This window comes from Sylvia atricapilla, chromosome 15 (assembly GCF_009819655.1).
Source record: "Sylvia atricapilla isolate bSylAtr1 chromosome 15, bSylAtr1.pri, whole genome shotgun sequence".
Taxonomy (NCBI): domain Eukaryota; kingdom Metazoa; phylum Chordata; class Aves; order Passeriformes; family Sylviidae; genus Sylvia; species Sylvia atricapilla.
Window position 1 is genome coordinate 12,627,973 of NC_089154.1, and position 16,765 is coordinate 12,644,737.

Consider the following 16,765-nt stretch of genomic DNA (forward strand, 5'->3'; position numbering starts at 1 on the left):
CCATTCAGGAGCAAGAAAGCAGTGTTAAATGCTGGAGGAACCACATGTTCATCCTTTGTGCCTTCTGGTGCCTTTATAGCCAGGAATGTCCATGCAAAGCTGAAGTTCTAATGATTTATATTTAATCGAGCTGGGAGGAAATGTACAACTGTTCTGCAAGGAGAATGTACCATAAGTGTTTGATTTCCAGGTGGAAGACCTGATTGTAAAGTACAGGAAAAAGAAGAAGATTGTGGCTGGGATCATTGTGGAGCCAATACAGTCAGAGGGAGGGGACAATCATGCTTCAGATGACTTCTTCCGAAAGCTACGAGACATTGCCAGAAAGGTAATAAACCATTTCTCTGGGCACTCAGTGGTAGCTGAACATGCACCCACTCATTGTGGGTGTCTCCAGAGGCTTTGCCCTGCCCCAGGCTCTGGGAGGCCTCCTTGGCAGCAGTCAGGGTAGTTATGTACCACATACAGGCAATCCCTGCTCTCCTCCATTTGATTCACACCTAAGGGTTTCCTCACTCCAATAAATTACCCTCGAATTTCAAAGTGAGAGATAAATTACTCTGATTCATTAGCTACGAATTTTGCAGGTGTGTTCTTTCAATGATCACGTTAGTTGGTTGAGGAGGTTACGTTTCTGAAGAAGCAGGTTGTGAAAAGTATAAATTTTAATGACATGTTTTTAATTGCAAAAAAAAATAAAGCTGAAACACAACTTGACTCCAGCCATTGTGCTGATGTTCCAACAAAACAATGAAAAGGACAGATGTCTTGGTACTTGGAATATAGTTACCTATGTAGAAGCTATGACCCTCAGTAATACTTACTCCATGCTTTTTTTTACCCTCAAAACTGTGTGCTGCCCAAAGTACTTACCCATTGTTTTTAAATACAATATTATGATATAGTTGCTGTCTCTGTCACAAAGTTTGGACAAAATAGTCCTTCACATAAAGACCCCACATTGTCAGCTCACATGAATAGCTCTTTCAGCAGAGTTGGCTGAAAAGGCAGCTTTTCATGCCCCCTAAACTGACCAGCTGATGCTGCTGGTATTGCCTCTGTGCCACGTAATGCCCAACTCCGACTGGGGGCAGACACTTCATATTTCAAACAAAGCCCCTAGAAATGACACTCTGCTTCCCTCAAGGGCTTTGAAAATGCCACCTCTGCTCCTCCCAGATGTTTTCAAGGTATCCTCTAGAAATGCTCAAGACTATATAAAACCATGTACTTGGTGAGTGGGTAGAAAACATGTTTCTAGTACCTTCCTGAAAAAACAGGTGAATTTTTAACTGTGAAATCTGACACGAGTGGCCTTGGTGGAGGGGTTGGGGCAGTGAAGGGAGAGGAAGGAGAGGTGTTGCCTGTGACTGTGTTGATGTGTTCTCTAAGGGAGGTGTTTGTGCTTTGGGAAGGAGGGCTGACATTCCCTGCTCCTCACTGTGTCTCTGCAGCATGGCTGTGCTTTCCTGGTGGACGAGGTGCAGACAGGAGGTGGCTGCACAGGGAAGTTCTGGGCACACGAGCACTGGGGCCTGGATGACCCAGCTGATGTGGTAACGTTCAGTAAGAAGATGATGACAGGAGGATTTTTCCACAAAGAGGAGTTCAGGCCAAACGCTGTAAGATTTTTGATGAAACTTGAACTCTGTGCTAGTTGGTGACCCCCTGAGGAGTGACTGGATCCATGGAAGGGACAATGTTTCCTCCAGCAGCGTGGCTTCAGCTGGATGGAGCTGCTGTTTTACAGAAACTTGCTGTGTGCTCACACAACTATTATCATCACCTCTTCACTTTTATTCCAGTTGTTGTCAGTCACCAAGGTCATAAAGCTGGTGGGGGGGAGAGGAGAACTGGGTTAAGCCTAATGGAATAAACCTTCAGTACAAAATCCAGCCACAAACTGACACCTTCTCCTGTAGGGCAACTCGGGAATTTCAGAGCTTGTATGTGAGCATTACAGATTCTGTCAGCAAGATTTCTGCTTTGCACTAATGACATTTTAGATGTAATAAATTAAAAAAAGAGTCAAATTTTAAGGGGAAGAACATAAAGCTTGATGTAAAAGCCTGTATAGATGATGCTGATTTTCTGTCATCTAATACTGTGGTTCAATGACATGTCAGAGCAGCAAGGCAGAGTGCACTAAATGAGATGAATGAAGTAATCACCCTGTGCCTCAGCTCAGCAATGGGATTTTGCTTTACAGCATAGAAAAAGGGGGGGTTGGTGAGATTAGTGCATGCCTTTTCATACACCACATTTGCACTGCCTTGCTTTTCTTAATTTATAGTGATTTGCCTGTTAACATGTTCCACAACTCTCTTTCCACCCTTTCCCCAGCCCTACCGGATTTTTAACACCTGGCTTGGAGATCCGTCCAAGAACCTGATGCTTGCTGAAGTCATTAAGGTTATTAAAACAGAAGACCTTCTAAACAATGCAACCCACGCTGGGAAAGCACTACTGACTGGGCTGCTGGATTTGCAGGTAAACATCTGGAAGGATTGTAGGTAAGAAGGAGAAATTTGCTGCTGAAGTAGGATCTGACCTCATCCAGTTTAAACACTTGGACTGAGGAATTCCAGCTGGGGTCTAGATCATAATAGTAACTTCAACACAGGCCTGAATAACTGTGTCCCATTTGGAATTGAAGTAAACTTTCTTTTGATGACTTAAAAATGCTGGGTTTGTATAGCTTAATCCAATGTAAAGGGTGATCCCCAAAATATCTGAAGGTATGTACTGAAGCTAATTAAATTACTTTGCTAGAAGGTTTTGTTACAGTAAGCAGCTGGTATTTCCTTGTCCTAAAGTTCTTTTTAAAGGAAGATACTTTCATATTTTGTTCCAATTCTGCTAGGCTGTTGAAATAAGAAAATTGTATCTTCCCCTCCCTTGTTTAAGGGAAATTCTTTACAGCTTCTACTTTGGAGCTGTACAGACAGGCATTTAAGAACAGGCTTGCAGGTGCTCACCTCCCAAAGACATTTGGATGGAATAACCCCAAACACAGTCTCTGCTCTCTCCACACCTTTAAGACACAGCAGGCAGAAGAACAGAAAATATTATGATCTCATACTGTGGAGGGCCAGAATACAACTAGCCCTATCCAAAAGATTGCTCTTCCAAAAGATGGGGATTGTGATTAAGTGATGCAGATGCTACTGGCAAGTGTCTTAGTGCAGGGTATGAATGAGCTGGTTTCTAGCTCATGTGCAGATGGTTTATGCTCAGGTTTTCCATTGTAGATATAAATAAGGTGTGCTATGCTTGTTCCAAAGAATATTTTACCTGGCCCAGCTCACGGGTCAGCTTCATTGTCCCTCCCTGCCTTGTGCTGGGCTCTGCAGGCTGAGCAGGACACGAGGCCATGTGAGCCACACTCCACTCCAGCAGAGCGAGGAGGCAGCAGGTTCCACCTGGCACAGCCAGCCTTGCCATCAGGTGCCCTCTGTTGCTGCACCTGCCATGTGCTTGTCTCTCCTGTCTCTGCAGGCTCGTTACCCCCATCTCATCAGCAGAGTGAGAGGAAGAGGAACATTCTGTTCGTTTGACACTCCAAATGATGCAACTAGGAACAAGTTAATTACAATAGCCAGAAACAAAGGTAAGAAACTTGGTGTGTGGATGAGCTTCACGTGACAAAACAGTGGCATTCACATGTGCAGGTAATTGTTATAATGCTTCACATTTTCCTTTCCATATTGTATATGAGTATTTCAGTATGAGAGGACAGTGGTGAAATGCCAAAGCTGGATTTAGACTTTTCTGGAGATACTTGTTGTCAGAGACCTCAGAGCAGTCTGTTGCATGGTGTGTACATTTACCAGTCTCTGCAGGTCTGAGGTTACTGGAAGAGATCTGTGTAGGACATGAGTTTTTGTGACATCAGGTTCAGAGTCCTCTGCAGTGACTTTAGGTGCCCATGGGCATGGCTTACTTCTAGAAACAGGAAAGTTAGAAGAACGTTAATGTCACTCAGGAAAACATAGGGAGAAGAATGATGAGTTTTATAGATACATAATTCCTATACCTAGAAATTCCTAAAGATGAAATACGAGTGTCTAAAATGGGCACAGTGACATTCCTCTTTTCCCACAGAATTGTTAAAAGCTGCAGACAGGCACAGGTATCAAGAGGTGCACCTTGGATCCACACCTAATATTCCCTTTGAATTTAACTGTGTGAGCCATGTGTTTGCTGCTGTCTGGTTTTGCTGTTACTCCTGTCTCTTGAAAGAAGTAGGCAGGGTGCACCTAAGCTGTGCTGAAACCAAAATTTTAGAGTGTAAAAGACACCATTTTTTGTTCTTGGAAACTAAGCCAGCAGGGAGAGAAGGCAACTGGTTTGTTTCATGGCAAACCAAGGCTCTGCTTGGAGGCAGGGTAAGCTCAGCTTAGTAATAGGAGTTCTCATTGCTCAAACATTTCTAAATTGATTTTGGGCTAAAAAGTGCATTTAAAGCCCTGCAGGGAGAGGTTTAAAAGCACTGAGACATTTTAACTTCTTGTCATTAAAAACTAATTAGTTTAAAAACCAATGCAAAGAAACCTCCTGTGTCTTGTTGTGGCACCAAGATACTTGACCAGGAGAGTACTGCAGCTCTGAAATCTCAGATGCTGTTTGAGCTCTGTGCTGGATGGATTCTATATGTTGCTGTTAGGATCAGTCCCAATACTCTCAAGTGTTTTATAGAACAGCTCCAGGCACCCACAGTGTTTTTCTAAGCTGCTGTGAAGCTTGAGGCCATTCACACCACAACGTGCTGTATCATGGTGTGACTGGCAGGACATGGGGAGCTTCTGTTGGCCCTCCACAGTGGGGCTATCCTCATTCAGAGACCTGGATTTTTCTGGATGTTTGGCCAAGATGGAAATGACCAGAGGACCTCTTCTGTTCTCATTTCAGGTGTTGTTCTGGGAGGCTGTGGAGACAGATCCATCCGTTTCCGTCCAACGCTGATCTTCAAGGATCACCACGCGCACCTCTTCCTGAACATTTTCAGTGACATCTTAGCAAACTTCAAGTAAAAAGCAGTTCCCTCGCACTGACCAGCTGATTATGAAATTAGTTTGCATTAATTCATGTCTTCTCTACTTACAAGATAAGTGTAAAGTCATAAACCGAGGTTTGTGTTCTGTCTGTAATCCTGCCCAAGGCAAGTTGCTCATGCACACGTGCCCCAGGCAGAGCATTGGCACTGGTCACCAGCAGGTACATGCAGCTGTCCCTCACTGTGCATCCCCTAGAAAATGTGGCCTGGTGCATTCCCTAGAGCTTCCCTCTTCTGGCCTGGGCCGTGTGAACTGCAGAGTCCTCCCTACAGACATGTCCCTGGCTGTCCCCTGCCTGAGCAGGACCTGGTCAGTCTGTCTCCACAGGTGACCCTGGTAGATCTGTGTCCAGGAGCAGCAACAAGCGTGGCCAAACACTCAGAGCCACACACCTGCCACACAGAGTGCCGTTCTCCAATGGCAGCTGGAATAAAATCAGTGTTCCGAGGAAAGCTCTGCTTTCCACCACTGCCAAGCACAGTATTTTACAGAATAATTTCCAGCTTTGTTCCCTCGAGTACAGGCATCTGCCACGCCAACTGCATCAGGGCACTGTCAGCTCTGCCCAGCCTGCACTCACTGCTTCACTGGTGCCCTCAGCCACACCCACAGCGCTGCAAGTGGCACTGAAACCCTTTTGTCCTCATCATGGATGGGTTTGAAAACTTTTGACTTCTCTTACAAGCAGACTTGTACAGAGAAAACTCTACCCTGAACTATGTGATTTGACAAAGCTTAGAAAACCATGCAAAGCACATTCTTCCACTTCTGCCAGCAGTCTAGAATGATTCCAGATTATTTTACCACTTGCCCAGAACACACAGTAGCCATTAATTTATCTATTATAACTTCTACACAAATACTTGAGGTATTTTGTAAAACTAAAGCAGAAATGCCATTATCTGGTATCAGAGCCACTACAGTGAAGGCCTAGTCCTGACTGCACATTTATAATGCAAAGTAATTCTATTTTTGTTCTAATAGTATATTCTAAGTCATCGATACTTCAGAGATCTTCTAGAAAGCCACAGGATCAAAAAATGTGTCAACAGTTCATTAATTTGTTTCTCTTCAGAGAATTGTTTTGGATGTCTCTTTACTGTTTGCTGAAGGCTGACTTGAACTAGATCTGGTGCCTTTCTTTTTCTTGGTGAGCATCTGGATTTTGTTTACTAAGTTTAACTTTTTGTTGTGCACCAAAAAACAGGGACCACAATGGACTTTTACAGTTGCCCTTTCAGGACCTGACCACAATTTTTAAGTACATAATAAGAGACAGAGAAGTTAAAAGATTTACATGTTTAATACAGCTACCAAAATGTGAAAAGGTTCCTTACCTGCTTTGAGAAGTGTTAATCATGGTTTTCCCATTTTAAAGTTCTGGTATTGGGAAACTCAAGCACAGTCACTTCTGCCAGCTCAAACCCAGCGGGATTTCTGTAAACCTCTGCAGAAAGCAGAATTCTGGGGCCAGCTGGGCAGAACCTGAGCAGGTTTTTGAACAGAGGTTGTAGAGATCTGGGGGAAGGACCGGTAAAAATTGGTGTTCAACAAAACTTCATTGTCATTGCTGTCCTCGTAAGCGTATTATCAGCAAAAGGAAAGTCAGACCAAGAACTGGATTTGACAGCATTTTGGGAATTAGTCTGTTCAACATATCAGTGCAGTAGTTTTAGTGAATGTCTCTAGCAAGTCTTGTACTTTTACAGAAGCAAAGGTCCAGTAATTTGAAGTCTTACCACATCTTCACTTTTATTATGACTACTCTAGGTGTTTTTATAATTTTTACTGACACTCAGTAACTGTATAATTGTGTACAACATGTTGATGAAATCATTAGAGAATACATAGAAAGCACTGCAGCTGAAGCATATAAAGTTAATATTGTTTACAGCATACTGTGGACAGTGCCAAATAAATGTTTAAACAAATACTTAAGTACACTTCATGGTGTAACTAGTAACTGTACACAGATTCATAACAAATGACATCAATCATGTGTAATCAATATTCTTAAATAAAATATTTATAATTGAACTTCTCCAAGGCTTTTCATTTTACACCCAGTACGTGCCTAAAATGAATCATTAGTGCATATTAAATACATTCTGATGAAGACAAATCTCCAAAAAACACAGTGTACCTGTACAGCCCACAGTATTTTGCTGCCATGGTGTTTATGCCAAGGAACATTTGGATTTGTTTTGATATTGGTGTGCTACACACTGTCAGCCAAAATTTAAACTCACAGAACCCCATTAGGGAAAGTTCAACCTGAGAAATAGTAATTGAGGGTTACCCTGTGCACTTGAATGGCAATTTTACTTAACTGCCTTTGCTGATCTGCCAAGAAACAGAGATTTCACTTCACAAGAGGGAGAAATACAGAAAGGACACTCCACATTATTGGTGAGAGTCAGTTTATTCACCAGTTTCAAATGAAGTTAGAAGAGGGGCATAAGGAATTATCTTGCTTCTGACAATTCAGAAAACATGTTACATGTTATAGGTGATAGGTTTAGTTCTTTCTTGGGCGTAAATTCCTCGTTTCTCCATTTTGGAAAAGGAGAAATCATTCCATGGTACTGCTATCAGACCACAATCCTTCATGGAGACTTCAGGAGCTGCTTTTCCCATTCCAATGAAGAATGGCAATTTCTGTAAGAGGCTCCTGAAATATTGTCCCAGCCTTTAACTTAACAGCTGAGCTGCCAGTGTCTCCTGCAGCACACACACCCTGTTTTGCCCAGTTCCACTCCCATCCTACAGGACCCTCCTGAGGCCAGGACACCTTCCCAGCTCCCTCAGTTGCATCTCTGCAATTGTGTCCATCTCTGACAGAAATGAACATGGAACATGAGCTGCTGTGTCACACAAGTTCTCCAAATATTTGAGTGAATTTCTGTCTGTCTACAATCTGGCCGTACTTAATTGTAAAATACAAAATATCTGAACTGTCAGACCGTTTGAACTGGTGAAGTATCTCGTCCTTGCTATCTCCGACTTCATCCAAAGTCACCACTGTCTCAGTGGGACAGTAAATATCATTACGTCTTCCCCAAAATGTCAGGTGGGCCACTCTGACAGTTTGTCCGTTTTCACTTAAGTAGATTAATCCAATAATTCTTCTGAAAAAGTAGCTCATACCATACAACATTGCCCCAGCAAAGACAGCGATGCCAGCCGTGTAGAAGAGGACATTCTGAGACACCTGGCCCTGCAGGTAGAGGTAGCAGATGGGAGGCAGCACCATCATGGAGGTGGCAGTCTGCAACAGCTTCAGTCTCGACAGGACCCTGCAGTATTTTATCCCTGGGAACCTGTAGACCAGTTTGAACTCTTCTGTCCTCCCATCCACGGCCTTCTGCTGGACCACAGCAGCAGGGGCCGAGTGGGACAGACACACAGAGGGCTCTCGTGGTCTCCTGAGGTAATTACTGACACCAGGAACTCCCCGGGGCTGTGATTGCAAACGCTCCCATGAACCAAAAACCCAGGGCAGGCGAGCATCTTCCCTTCTCCAGGACCTTGTCCAGAGCTCCTTCTGCAGACATCTCCCAAAAGCTGGTGCAGGGCAGACTTTAGTCCTAACCGTGCAGAGCCAAGCCTGTAAGGTAGGAATCCCACCGGTCATCATTTGAGTCGTCTATAGAACCCAATAATCAGTGAGCTCAGAGTTGGTCCCTACAGACAGTGAAGCACAAGCCCCAGCCCACGGTAACCTTAACGCAATATCGCAGCGAAGCCTGCTTCTACCTGGTGAAATCGGCGACTCTTTAAATAACCACGCAAACAGCAATTTTAGAGAAAGGGGAAGGGGAGTGAGCGGGGTAAAGGGGAGCAGAGCTCGAGCAGGCCGAAGGGGGGAGCAGAAGAGAAAAGGCAGAAGGGAAGTTCCGCGCTGCCCCCGCCACGCTGCATGGTCCGTGCAAGGAGCCGGCACCGAGCGGCCCGCGACGGGACGGCGGCAGGGATGGAGACAGGGATGGAGACAGGGACGGAGACAGCGAAAGGTAAAGAGTCGGGAAAGGGGAGAAGGAGGGGAACGGCGCACAGCCCGCCCCGCCAGCCCTGACAGCCCTGACAGCCCCGCCAGCCCTGACAGCCCCCACAGCCCCGGCAGCCCCCAGAGCCCCGGCGCTCACCGCCGCCATGGCCCCGCCGCCTCAGCGCGGCTGCGCCCGGCCCGCGCGCGGCCCGCCGGGAGGCCCGGCCCCGCCCGCCGCAGCCATGGCGCCGGCGCCCTCAGTGCTCTGCCTCTTCGACGTGGATGGCACCCTCACGGCCCCGCGCCAGGCGAGTGCGGGACGGGCTGCGGGGAGCGGGGACAGGGCACACGCGTCCTGCCTTCCTAGCCCTCGGGGAACGGGCGGGAGGGCACACGCGTCCTGCCCTGTGAGCCCGCGGGGAGCGGGGCCATGGCACACCGTGTCCTGCCTGTGAGCCCGCGGGGAGCGGGGTGGATGGCACACCGCGTCCTGCCCGCGGGGAGCGGGGCCATGGCACACCGCGTCCTGCCCGCGGGGAGCGGGGACAGGGCACACCGCGTCCTGCCCGCGGGGCCCGGCGTGTGCCGCGGGCTCCGTGGGCACACTCAGCACAGTAACGCTGCTTTTAAAGACCGGCACGATGCTGCGGGTTCGTGCCGATGGTTGCGGCACGGAGGCGCTGACCTCCGGCAAATCTGACGGCTGTGTTTTGGAGCGCAGAAAATCTCGGCGGAGATGGCGGCGTTCCTGCAGCGGCTGCGGCAGAAGGTGAAGGTGGGAGTGGTGGGCGGCTCGGACTTCGCCAAGATCCGCGAGCAGCTGGGCGAGGACGGTGAGGCCGGGCTGATGCAATCCGCGCTCAGGGGCCCGGGGCAGCCGTGAAGGTTAAGGGCAGGTTGAACCCCGTTCATCCCTCCCTTCCCTTCTAGTTGTCTTCCTGGTGGTGTGTTGCACGCAGGCTGTTAACCGGCATTTGGAAATCACAGCCTGTTTGCACTGTACAGGTCTATCTCTGTATCAAATTAAGAGATTGTTACTAATGGTGACATCCTGCCTCGGTGACAGAACCTTGGGAGGGCTTTTCCACGCCGCTGTGTACAGTGCAGTGGTGTATGTGACCGTCACGTCATGTGTGGGCTGCTCAGCTGTCGAGGACATCCCTCGAGGATCCGGTTTTGTTCACTGTGGGGTTAGGATGCAGCGATGGACTCCTGCCTTTGTCCTTTACTCTTAATGGTCTTTACTTAATTGATGCCACTGATAGTGCCCAGACAGCTCAGAGTTTGTTTGCCTTCTCAGTGATCTCCAGTAAACCATATTGTCTTGTGTTGTGCTAAGACTCACAACTCCCAGACATTTGCTGAAGATTAAGGACACTGAGGAAACAAACCTAAAAGGGCAGTATTTGACTTGCTCTCTAGCCAGGCCATGTGCCAGGTGTTTGCAGTATTTGAGGTGCTTGGTTATTTCTTTACACTTAATGCAGAGTCATATGCCTCTAAGTAAAATCACAGGTAAGTCAAACAAATGACTTCATGTGATTTAAGGTGTGTGTTAATCATAGTGAGAAATGGGACTAGCATTAATCTTGTGCTTGATGCAATGCTGCTGAAACTTTCATGCTTTAGGAGCTATTGTTTGCTGTATTTTTAACCTGTTTAACATTTAAGACAATTCTGCATTAAGCATATAGGGGAAATGATGAATTACTGTCATTTTGCTTGTTTGCAGTGATTGAAAAATACGACTACGTGTTCCCAGAAAATGGCCTGGTAGCATACAAAGATGGGAAATTCTTGAGCAAGCAGGTAAGTGTGAAATTTCCAATAGTGAGAAAAAGAAATTTTCTAAATAAGATTTTGATTTATTTGTACAGTGTAGTCCTCTGTAATCACCCTTCCAAAGATGAAAATTACTGCTGCTTCTGTATGTTAGTTCTGTTAATGGATGATTCATTTGGCATGGAGGGTTTAACATAAGTAATGGAGAGTAAACATTTAAGAGAGATCCTTGCTGAATTTACTGCCTTGACCATTGGTTCCAGTTTACTGCAGGAACAGGCTCCATTTCTTCATGTTTGTCTGTAGCAGACATTAAATGCAGCTTTTTGTTGAGGGTTGCTGCCTGTGGCACACAGTTTCCTTTTGAAGCAGGTACAAGTAGGAATCATATTAAAGGACAGTTTGGTGTTATGAAGTGAACAAAAAGACAAAGGAGAGCCTGTAGTTAGTACCATGTGAGCATCAGCTGATGTTAACTCATTGAAGGCTTGTTTGTTTCTCTGTGCTATTAACCATCCCTGATTACCCAATGTCTGTGTTTTCCATGTGACTTGCTTTTAGAATCTCAGATTCTGGACGCTTGCTTGAATGGTGTTTGTTTTGTTAGAGCATTCAGGGCCACCTGGGCGAGGACGTGCTTCAAGATGTCATCAACTACTGCCTGAGTTACATGGCAAAGATTAAACTTCCAAAGAAGAGGTATGTGCACACACAGACATCTCAGTGTGGCCCATTCTCCATGGGGGAGAGAAAGCTCAGCTCAGGGTGCTCAGCAGAAAAACGAGCAATTTCTGCTTAGAGAACAGCTTTGTGTGTGTGAAACACAGCTCCATCCATGCATACAAAGACAAGTTCCCAGCTGGTGCACAGGGTTTGGAATTCTGATTCAGCTCTTCTGTGTCAGAGGGAAGGAGATTCAGTTTTGAAGTAGGAGTGTTCCCTTGCCATGTCTGGAATTCAGCAGCATTGGTGTTTTCCAGAGATGAGAAGTGCAGCCAGACCAGCTCTGTGTGATGTGTGAGGTGCAGCTGCTCCAGGCACTGAAATGCACCGTGTGAGGCAGTGCAGAACACTGCCCACATTGCTGTGAACATTGCAGCTTCACCCCAAAACTGACAGCCTGGCCTCTCAGGCTCTGAGGTTGGTGGGATGCTCCAGTCACACTCATTAAACCAAATCATACTTTAAAAGTCACTAAGGATGACGCTGAGGTTGCCAGATTCAAGGTCTAGTACCAGACATATCTGTATGTTTGGGGTTTATGCATACAATGAGACAGCTGATTCCCACTGCCTTTAGATGACATGGGAATTGGTTGTGGTATTTTGTGTTTGGAGCAGTTGAATCAATTCCCTTGCAGGGGCACTTTCATTGAGTTCCGGAACGGGATGTTGAACGTGTCCCCCATCGGCAGAAGCTGCAGCCAGGAAGAACGACTTGAGTTCTATGAACTCGATAAAGTGAGTTACAACCCTGAAAGATGCCCAGCTCTCCTGCAGGAGGCAGATATGGCCAGGTTATGATTCTTAAAAATCTTTCAGAATTTGTGCAGGTTTTTTTTTTTTTTTTTCATTTTAATCCTTTCCATGTGGTTTGACTAGTTTCCTCATTCAGACCTCAGGCAATAGACAAATTTTTTGTTGGAATAGCAAAGATTACTTGCAGAAGGGTGGGTTTGGCTCATGTTTTTAATCCAATATCCAGGGTACTGAACATCCTGCTTCTATACATGGGGTTTCTGAAAAACCCAGTCCTAGGTAAAACCATTCTTTCTTTGTAACCTGGGTCTATTCAAGTCAATAAAAGCATTCTTTTTAGAGGTGTTTTTGGGTTATCTTTTCATTGGTAAATCAGCACAGCATGTAACTGATGTTTGGTTTTGTTCTCTTTTTTCTTAACAGAAGGAGCATATAAGAGAGAAATTTGTAGCTGATCTACAAAGAGAATTTGCAGGCAAAGGCCTCACATTTTCTATAGGTAATGCTTTAAAAGAATGTCATTTAAAACATCAATTAGTTTAAATTTCATTTAAGTCATACTCTCTTATGGCTGTGACATTCCATCTCACTTGTGTGACAGCTTTCTCTGGGGGTGGTTGCAGGCAAGACTGAGCCTCTTTTTCCTCTCAGGCTTTTATTGGGACATTTTAATTGAAATCCATCAACAGAGAGAGCTTCATTTCTTGTCATCAGTTCATTGTCCTTTAATGTCAGTTGTGTGACTGATTCTGCTCATTTTGGAGCATATTAGATGCTTCAGATTAGTCAGAGTTGTTTCTGTGAATCAGTTTTGATCAGAACTACTCCCTCAGTGCTGTTCCAGTTGCCCTTGGTTCTGCAGCTGTACCTGCATTGTGTGGGAGGAAGGAAAGAGTCCAAAAGCAAGTGCAAGCTTAAGGAAAATAATACAATAAGGGGGAATTAATTCTTGTTGCATTTTTTGTTTTTTTACCCTCTTTCCTTAAATATTACCACACTCCTGCCTTTTATTGTTTTTCAGAATTGCAAAGTGTGGTTGGCATTAGTGCCAAAGCACTAAGGCAAAAGTGAACTGCAGTGTAGTTCTTTCCTCTATGTTGTAAACACCTTTTGGACATCTCCTTCAGCTGGGAATCGTGCTCTTAGGTATTGGTGAAGGCCAAGGGCTCAGAACTGGAACAGCTCTGGTCCTGTTAGGGTGTGCTGAAAGGGCTCATTTCTTCCCTTTCCTACTCTGAAAGCCTTAGAAAGTCTTTGCCTGTGATTTTATGACTGTACATACATCAGTGGCTGTGATCATTTCTGTCCTTTCTTTCTAAAAGTAAATAGATTGAATGTAATTCTTTTTAAAAGGTTCCTTTGGATAGCAGTGAGTATTTGGGAACATGCTCAGACCTTGTGGAATGGATACATAATCTCTGAATCACAGCTCTAATAACTGATACCCTATAAAACACTTTCTGTACTTGCAGGACCTAACTCCAGGGCCTCACACCACTTCTGTGTCTTCTGCAAAGCTCCCTGTGCTTAAAGTCTTACCCAGTTTAGGCTTTTCTCACTTCCTCTCCCTTCAGGAAAACGTTCTGAAACTGACCCAAGTGTTGGTTCCTCTCTCCCCTAGGAGGGCAGATCAGCTTTGATGTGTTCCCAGATGGATGGGATAAAAGGTACTGCTTAGGAATCATTGCCAAGGATGGATTCAAGACTGTTCATTTCTTCGGAGACAGGACCATGCCAGTGAGTACATTAGTTTGATGTATTAATTTGAGAGCTGCTGCAATTAAACCTCAAGGACTATAGGTTCTAACCCTATAACCTTAGTCCTGACAAGAGCTGAAGTCAGGATATAAATGTGTTCCTGTTTAGCTGGCTGCAGCTGGGAAGTTTCCTTCTGTTTCCTGAAGTGAACACAGTTCTTGCCTTAACAGAGGTTGTTTTAAAATTGAACTTCTGTAATTCTGTTAAACACCTGGGTGACATCACTGTGAAACTGACTGTCCTGCTTGGTCAATGTGGATTGATTCTTCCTGTTGGCTGGTGTTTATGAAACATATTTATTTCCTGTCCTATTTCACACTGTGCCTTTGCTCACAACTCTGTCTGTCTCCACCCTGGGGAACTGAACAGAGTCCTTTGTCCCTCACCACGGGGCAGAGCTCTGCAGGGCAATTCAGAGGCTTTTAAAAATCCTGAACAGAGACTTGACCAGAGCTTGTGAGGGCACTGGCAAGCACAAGCTTGAAATTAAAACTGTCTGAATATTGGCCAAGGGACAGTGTCAGGCTTAGTTTTGTAAGAACTCACAGTTATAAAACTCTTAAGTTATACAGGACTTTATAAATTTTTAAAAGTGAACTTTTATAAGAAAAAGACAAGCTTGAAATTCAAGGGTTTTTTTCCCCCAACATCAGCTGCAAAAGTCATCATCTGTCCCTCTGGCACAGAGCTTACACACAGTTCATTTTAAACCCTCTAAGTGGCAGTGCAGCATTTCAGGAGAGTTGAAGTACTAATAGCTGATGCTGACCCCGTGAAGGCAGTGTGGCAAACAGAAATTTGGGAATGAAGCCATGGATTTTTGGGTCCTGTGCTCATACAGGGGCAGTGCTGTTGAGACTAATCACTGCAGGCCCTTGGTAAAAGTCCATTCTTTCCCTGTGTCCCTTCATCCGTCCCTTTTGGTGACTATGCTTTATGTTAAATAAAAGTAAATCCTCTCCTTCTTCCAGGGAGGGAATGACTATGAAATTTTCACAGACTCCAGAACAGAAGGCCACAGTGTCACATCCCCACAGGATACAAGAAGAATCTGTGAAGAGCTGTTCTTTAAATAAAAGACTTTCAGAATTCACACTTCCAAGACGGTTAAAACAGCAAAATAACTTGAAACATCATCTTCATTCTGTATTGGTTTTTTGTAATTGGTCATGAATAGCAGGAGCTTTGCAGGTCAGTCATTATTGCAGGGAAATGTTTTAATTGAAGACCCCTTGCTGACTGGGGGAACACAGCAGAGCTCATTTAGCACCATCCTTTCAGTTTCCAATCACACAAATTGTTTTCTTCTTGCTTGGTTGTGGGGTTTGGGTTGGGTTATATTTTGGGTTGGTTTTTAAGATACCTGTAAACTTTCTTACATAATTAATTACAATTTAGGGTTGATTGATGGTCTCAAAATTGGCCTGCAAGGCTTAATCCCTAAGGATTTTTTATGTTGAGGCTGTTTTTTAAAAGATGCAGGTTGTCTTTTTTTTAAATACTTACCTTATTCTATATGAATTAACATGAATTATAAGACAGTTGGGATTTTCTTGTCTTAAACTGGAAGATGAGCAGAAGGGAAAGGTTTTATTTCTTCCTGGGGTTGGGTAGATGGCACTGAGCAAGAAGTTCAGAACCCTGACTGCCATCCCAGGAAATGCTGGACCAGCCAAAGTTCCCTCCTTGGGATGGATGTGGTGCCAAGACACAAGTCAGGTCATGGTACCTACACTCTTAGCAGACCAAATCTAAAAAAATTATTGTAAGAATCAATTAAAATAACTTCAGCACATTAGCAAAATATATTTCTGTCACTTTCTGATCATTTTTTGAGATTCCTGGTTAAGGCATTAAGAGTAGGTGAGATTTTTCATACTACAAAAATGACCTAAAATATGTTTCTATTAAAATTCAAGTCAATGCCTGACATTCTGTGTGACTGTTAATATTACTTTTCTCATTAGGAAAGTAGGCTTGAGTATGAATGGTTTGATTTAGTAAAGGAGAATAAAATCTGATTTTATCGTTAAAAAAAGAGCATTTCTTTGTTATTTTGGTAAATAAAATACTTAAAGCAGACCTTTTGCTTGCTGCCTGTCTGTACAAAGAACTGAGTAATTTGAATCTTTCCAGTTCCAGGTTCATGGGATACCTGCAGTAAAAAAGCAGAGAACAGAATCTTTGTGTACCACCTGAAACCCCCAAAACAGCTTCCAAAAAAAGGAGAGGGAGCTGCAGTGCACCTCATGCACCAAAACTGTTTTGTCTTCTAGCACACCTCTTCCCTGGCTAATTCCTGTTTCAATGGAGCTGACAGGACCAGAACCATCCCCAGTGCAGGAATGCTGTTCAGGGACTGACATTTTAAGAGCTGCTGTGCTGTGTGTGCTCCATGTCCTGTAGCTGATGGTTTGGTTATTTTACTGCAGGGCTGGTTGGTGTATTGGCACAAAGTTACCAGTGTAAAATACCCTGTGCAGGACCAAAAGCAGGTTTGTTTTCAGCCCCAAACACAACATTTCTTGCTGCTCTGGCTTGGGAGCCTCCTCTGACATGCCCTGGCCTTACTCTTTCCTAATTGTTCTGGTAACTGCAGTCATGGACGTGAAAACATTTCCTTAAATCAAAACTGAAATGTCTCCACACAGGGGTCCTTGTGCAGGCACCTGCATTCTCCTCTTCTTTAAGGCTGATCCTCT

At 44.7% G+C, this 16,765-nt stretch overlaps 3 protein-coding genes across 6 annotated transcripts in view; 2 read left to right on the forward strand and 1 right to left on the reverse strand.

Annotated features, from left to right (window-relative positions):
• ABAT (4-aminobutyrate aminotransferase) overlaps positions 1 to 7,094 on the forward strand; it is a 50,360-nt gene extending 43,266 nt beyond the window's left edge. For all 4 annotated transcript variants that reach the window (XM_066330233.1, XM_066330234.1, XM_066330235.1 and 1 more), the window contains 5 exons: positions 191 to 328; positions 1,455 to 1,622; positions 2,344 to 2,490; positions 3,499 to 3,610; positions 4,912 to 7,094. In XM_066330233.1, the coding sequence (XP_066186330.1) occupies positions 191 to 328; positions 1,455 to 1,622; positions 2,344 to 2,490; positions 3,499 to 3,610; positions 4,912 to 5,033 (687 nt within the window). In that variant the 3' untranslated portion in view covers positions 5,034 to 7,094. The remainder of the gene's footprint in view (positions 1 to 190; positions 329 to 1,454; positions 1,623 to 2,343; positions 2,491 to 3,498; positions 3,611 to 4,911) is intronic.
• Positions 7,095 to 7,460: 366 nt separating this feature from the next.
• Positions 7,461 to 9,261, reverse strand: TMEM186 (transmembrane protein 186). Its single transcript, XM_066330236.1, has 2 exons — positions 9,203 to 9,261; positions 7,461 to 8,664 (listed from the first exon to the last, which is right to left on the reverse strand). Exons 1-2 carry the CDS (start codon positions 9,209 to 9,211, stop codon positions 7,927 to 7,929), a joined length of 747 nt encoding a protein of 248 aa, XP_066186333.1. The 5' UTR covers positions 9,212 to 9,261; the 3' UTR covers positions 7,461 to 7,926.
• On the forward strand, positions 9,257 to 16,145 carry PMM2 (phosphomannomutase 2). The gene is made up of 8 exons (XM_066330237.1): positions 9,257 to 9,353; positions 9,767 to 9,878; positions 10,778 to 10,854; positions 11,435 to 11,526; positions 12,188 to 12,287; positions 12,729 to 12,804; positions 13,927 to 14,042; positions 15,035 to 16,145. Exons 1-8 carry the CDS (start codon positions 9,288 to 9,290, stop codon positions 15,137 to 15,139), a joined length of 744 nt encoding a protein of 247 aa, XP_066186334.1. The 5' UTR covers positions 9,257 to 9,287; the 3' UTR covers positions 15,140 to 16,145.
• The last annotated feature ends 620 nt before the right edge of the window (positions 16,146 to 16,765 follow it).

What these genes read in the sequence shown, in the direction of transcription:
- PMM2 (XM_066330237.1), top strand. Translation starts at nt 9,288, where the DNA reads ATGGCGCCGGCGCCCTCAGTGCTCTGCCTCTTCGACGTGGATGGCACC. An exon ending in GGAAATTCTTGAGCAAGCAG is followed by an intron (nt 10,855 to 11,434) that starts GTAAGTGTGAAA and finishes TTGTTTTGTTAG; the next exon opens with AGCATTCAGGGCCACCTGGG. An exon ending in TCGGAGACAGGACCATGCCA is followed by an intron (nt 14,043 to 15,034) that starts GTGAGTACATTA and finishes TCCTTCTTCCAG; the next exon opens with GGAGGGAATGACTATGAAAT.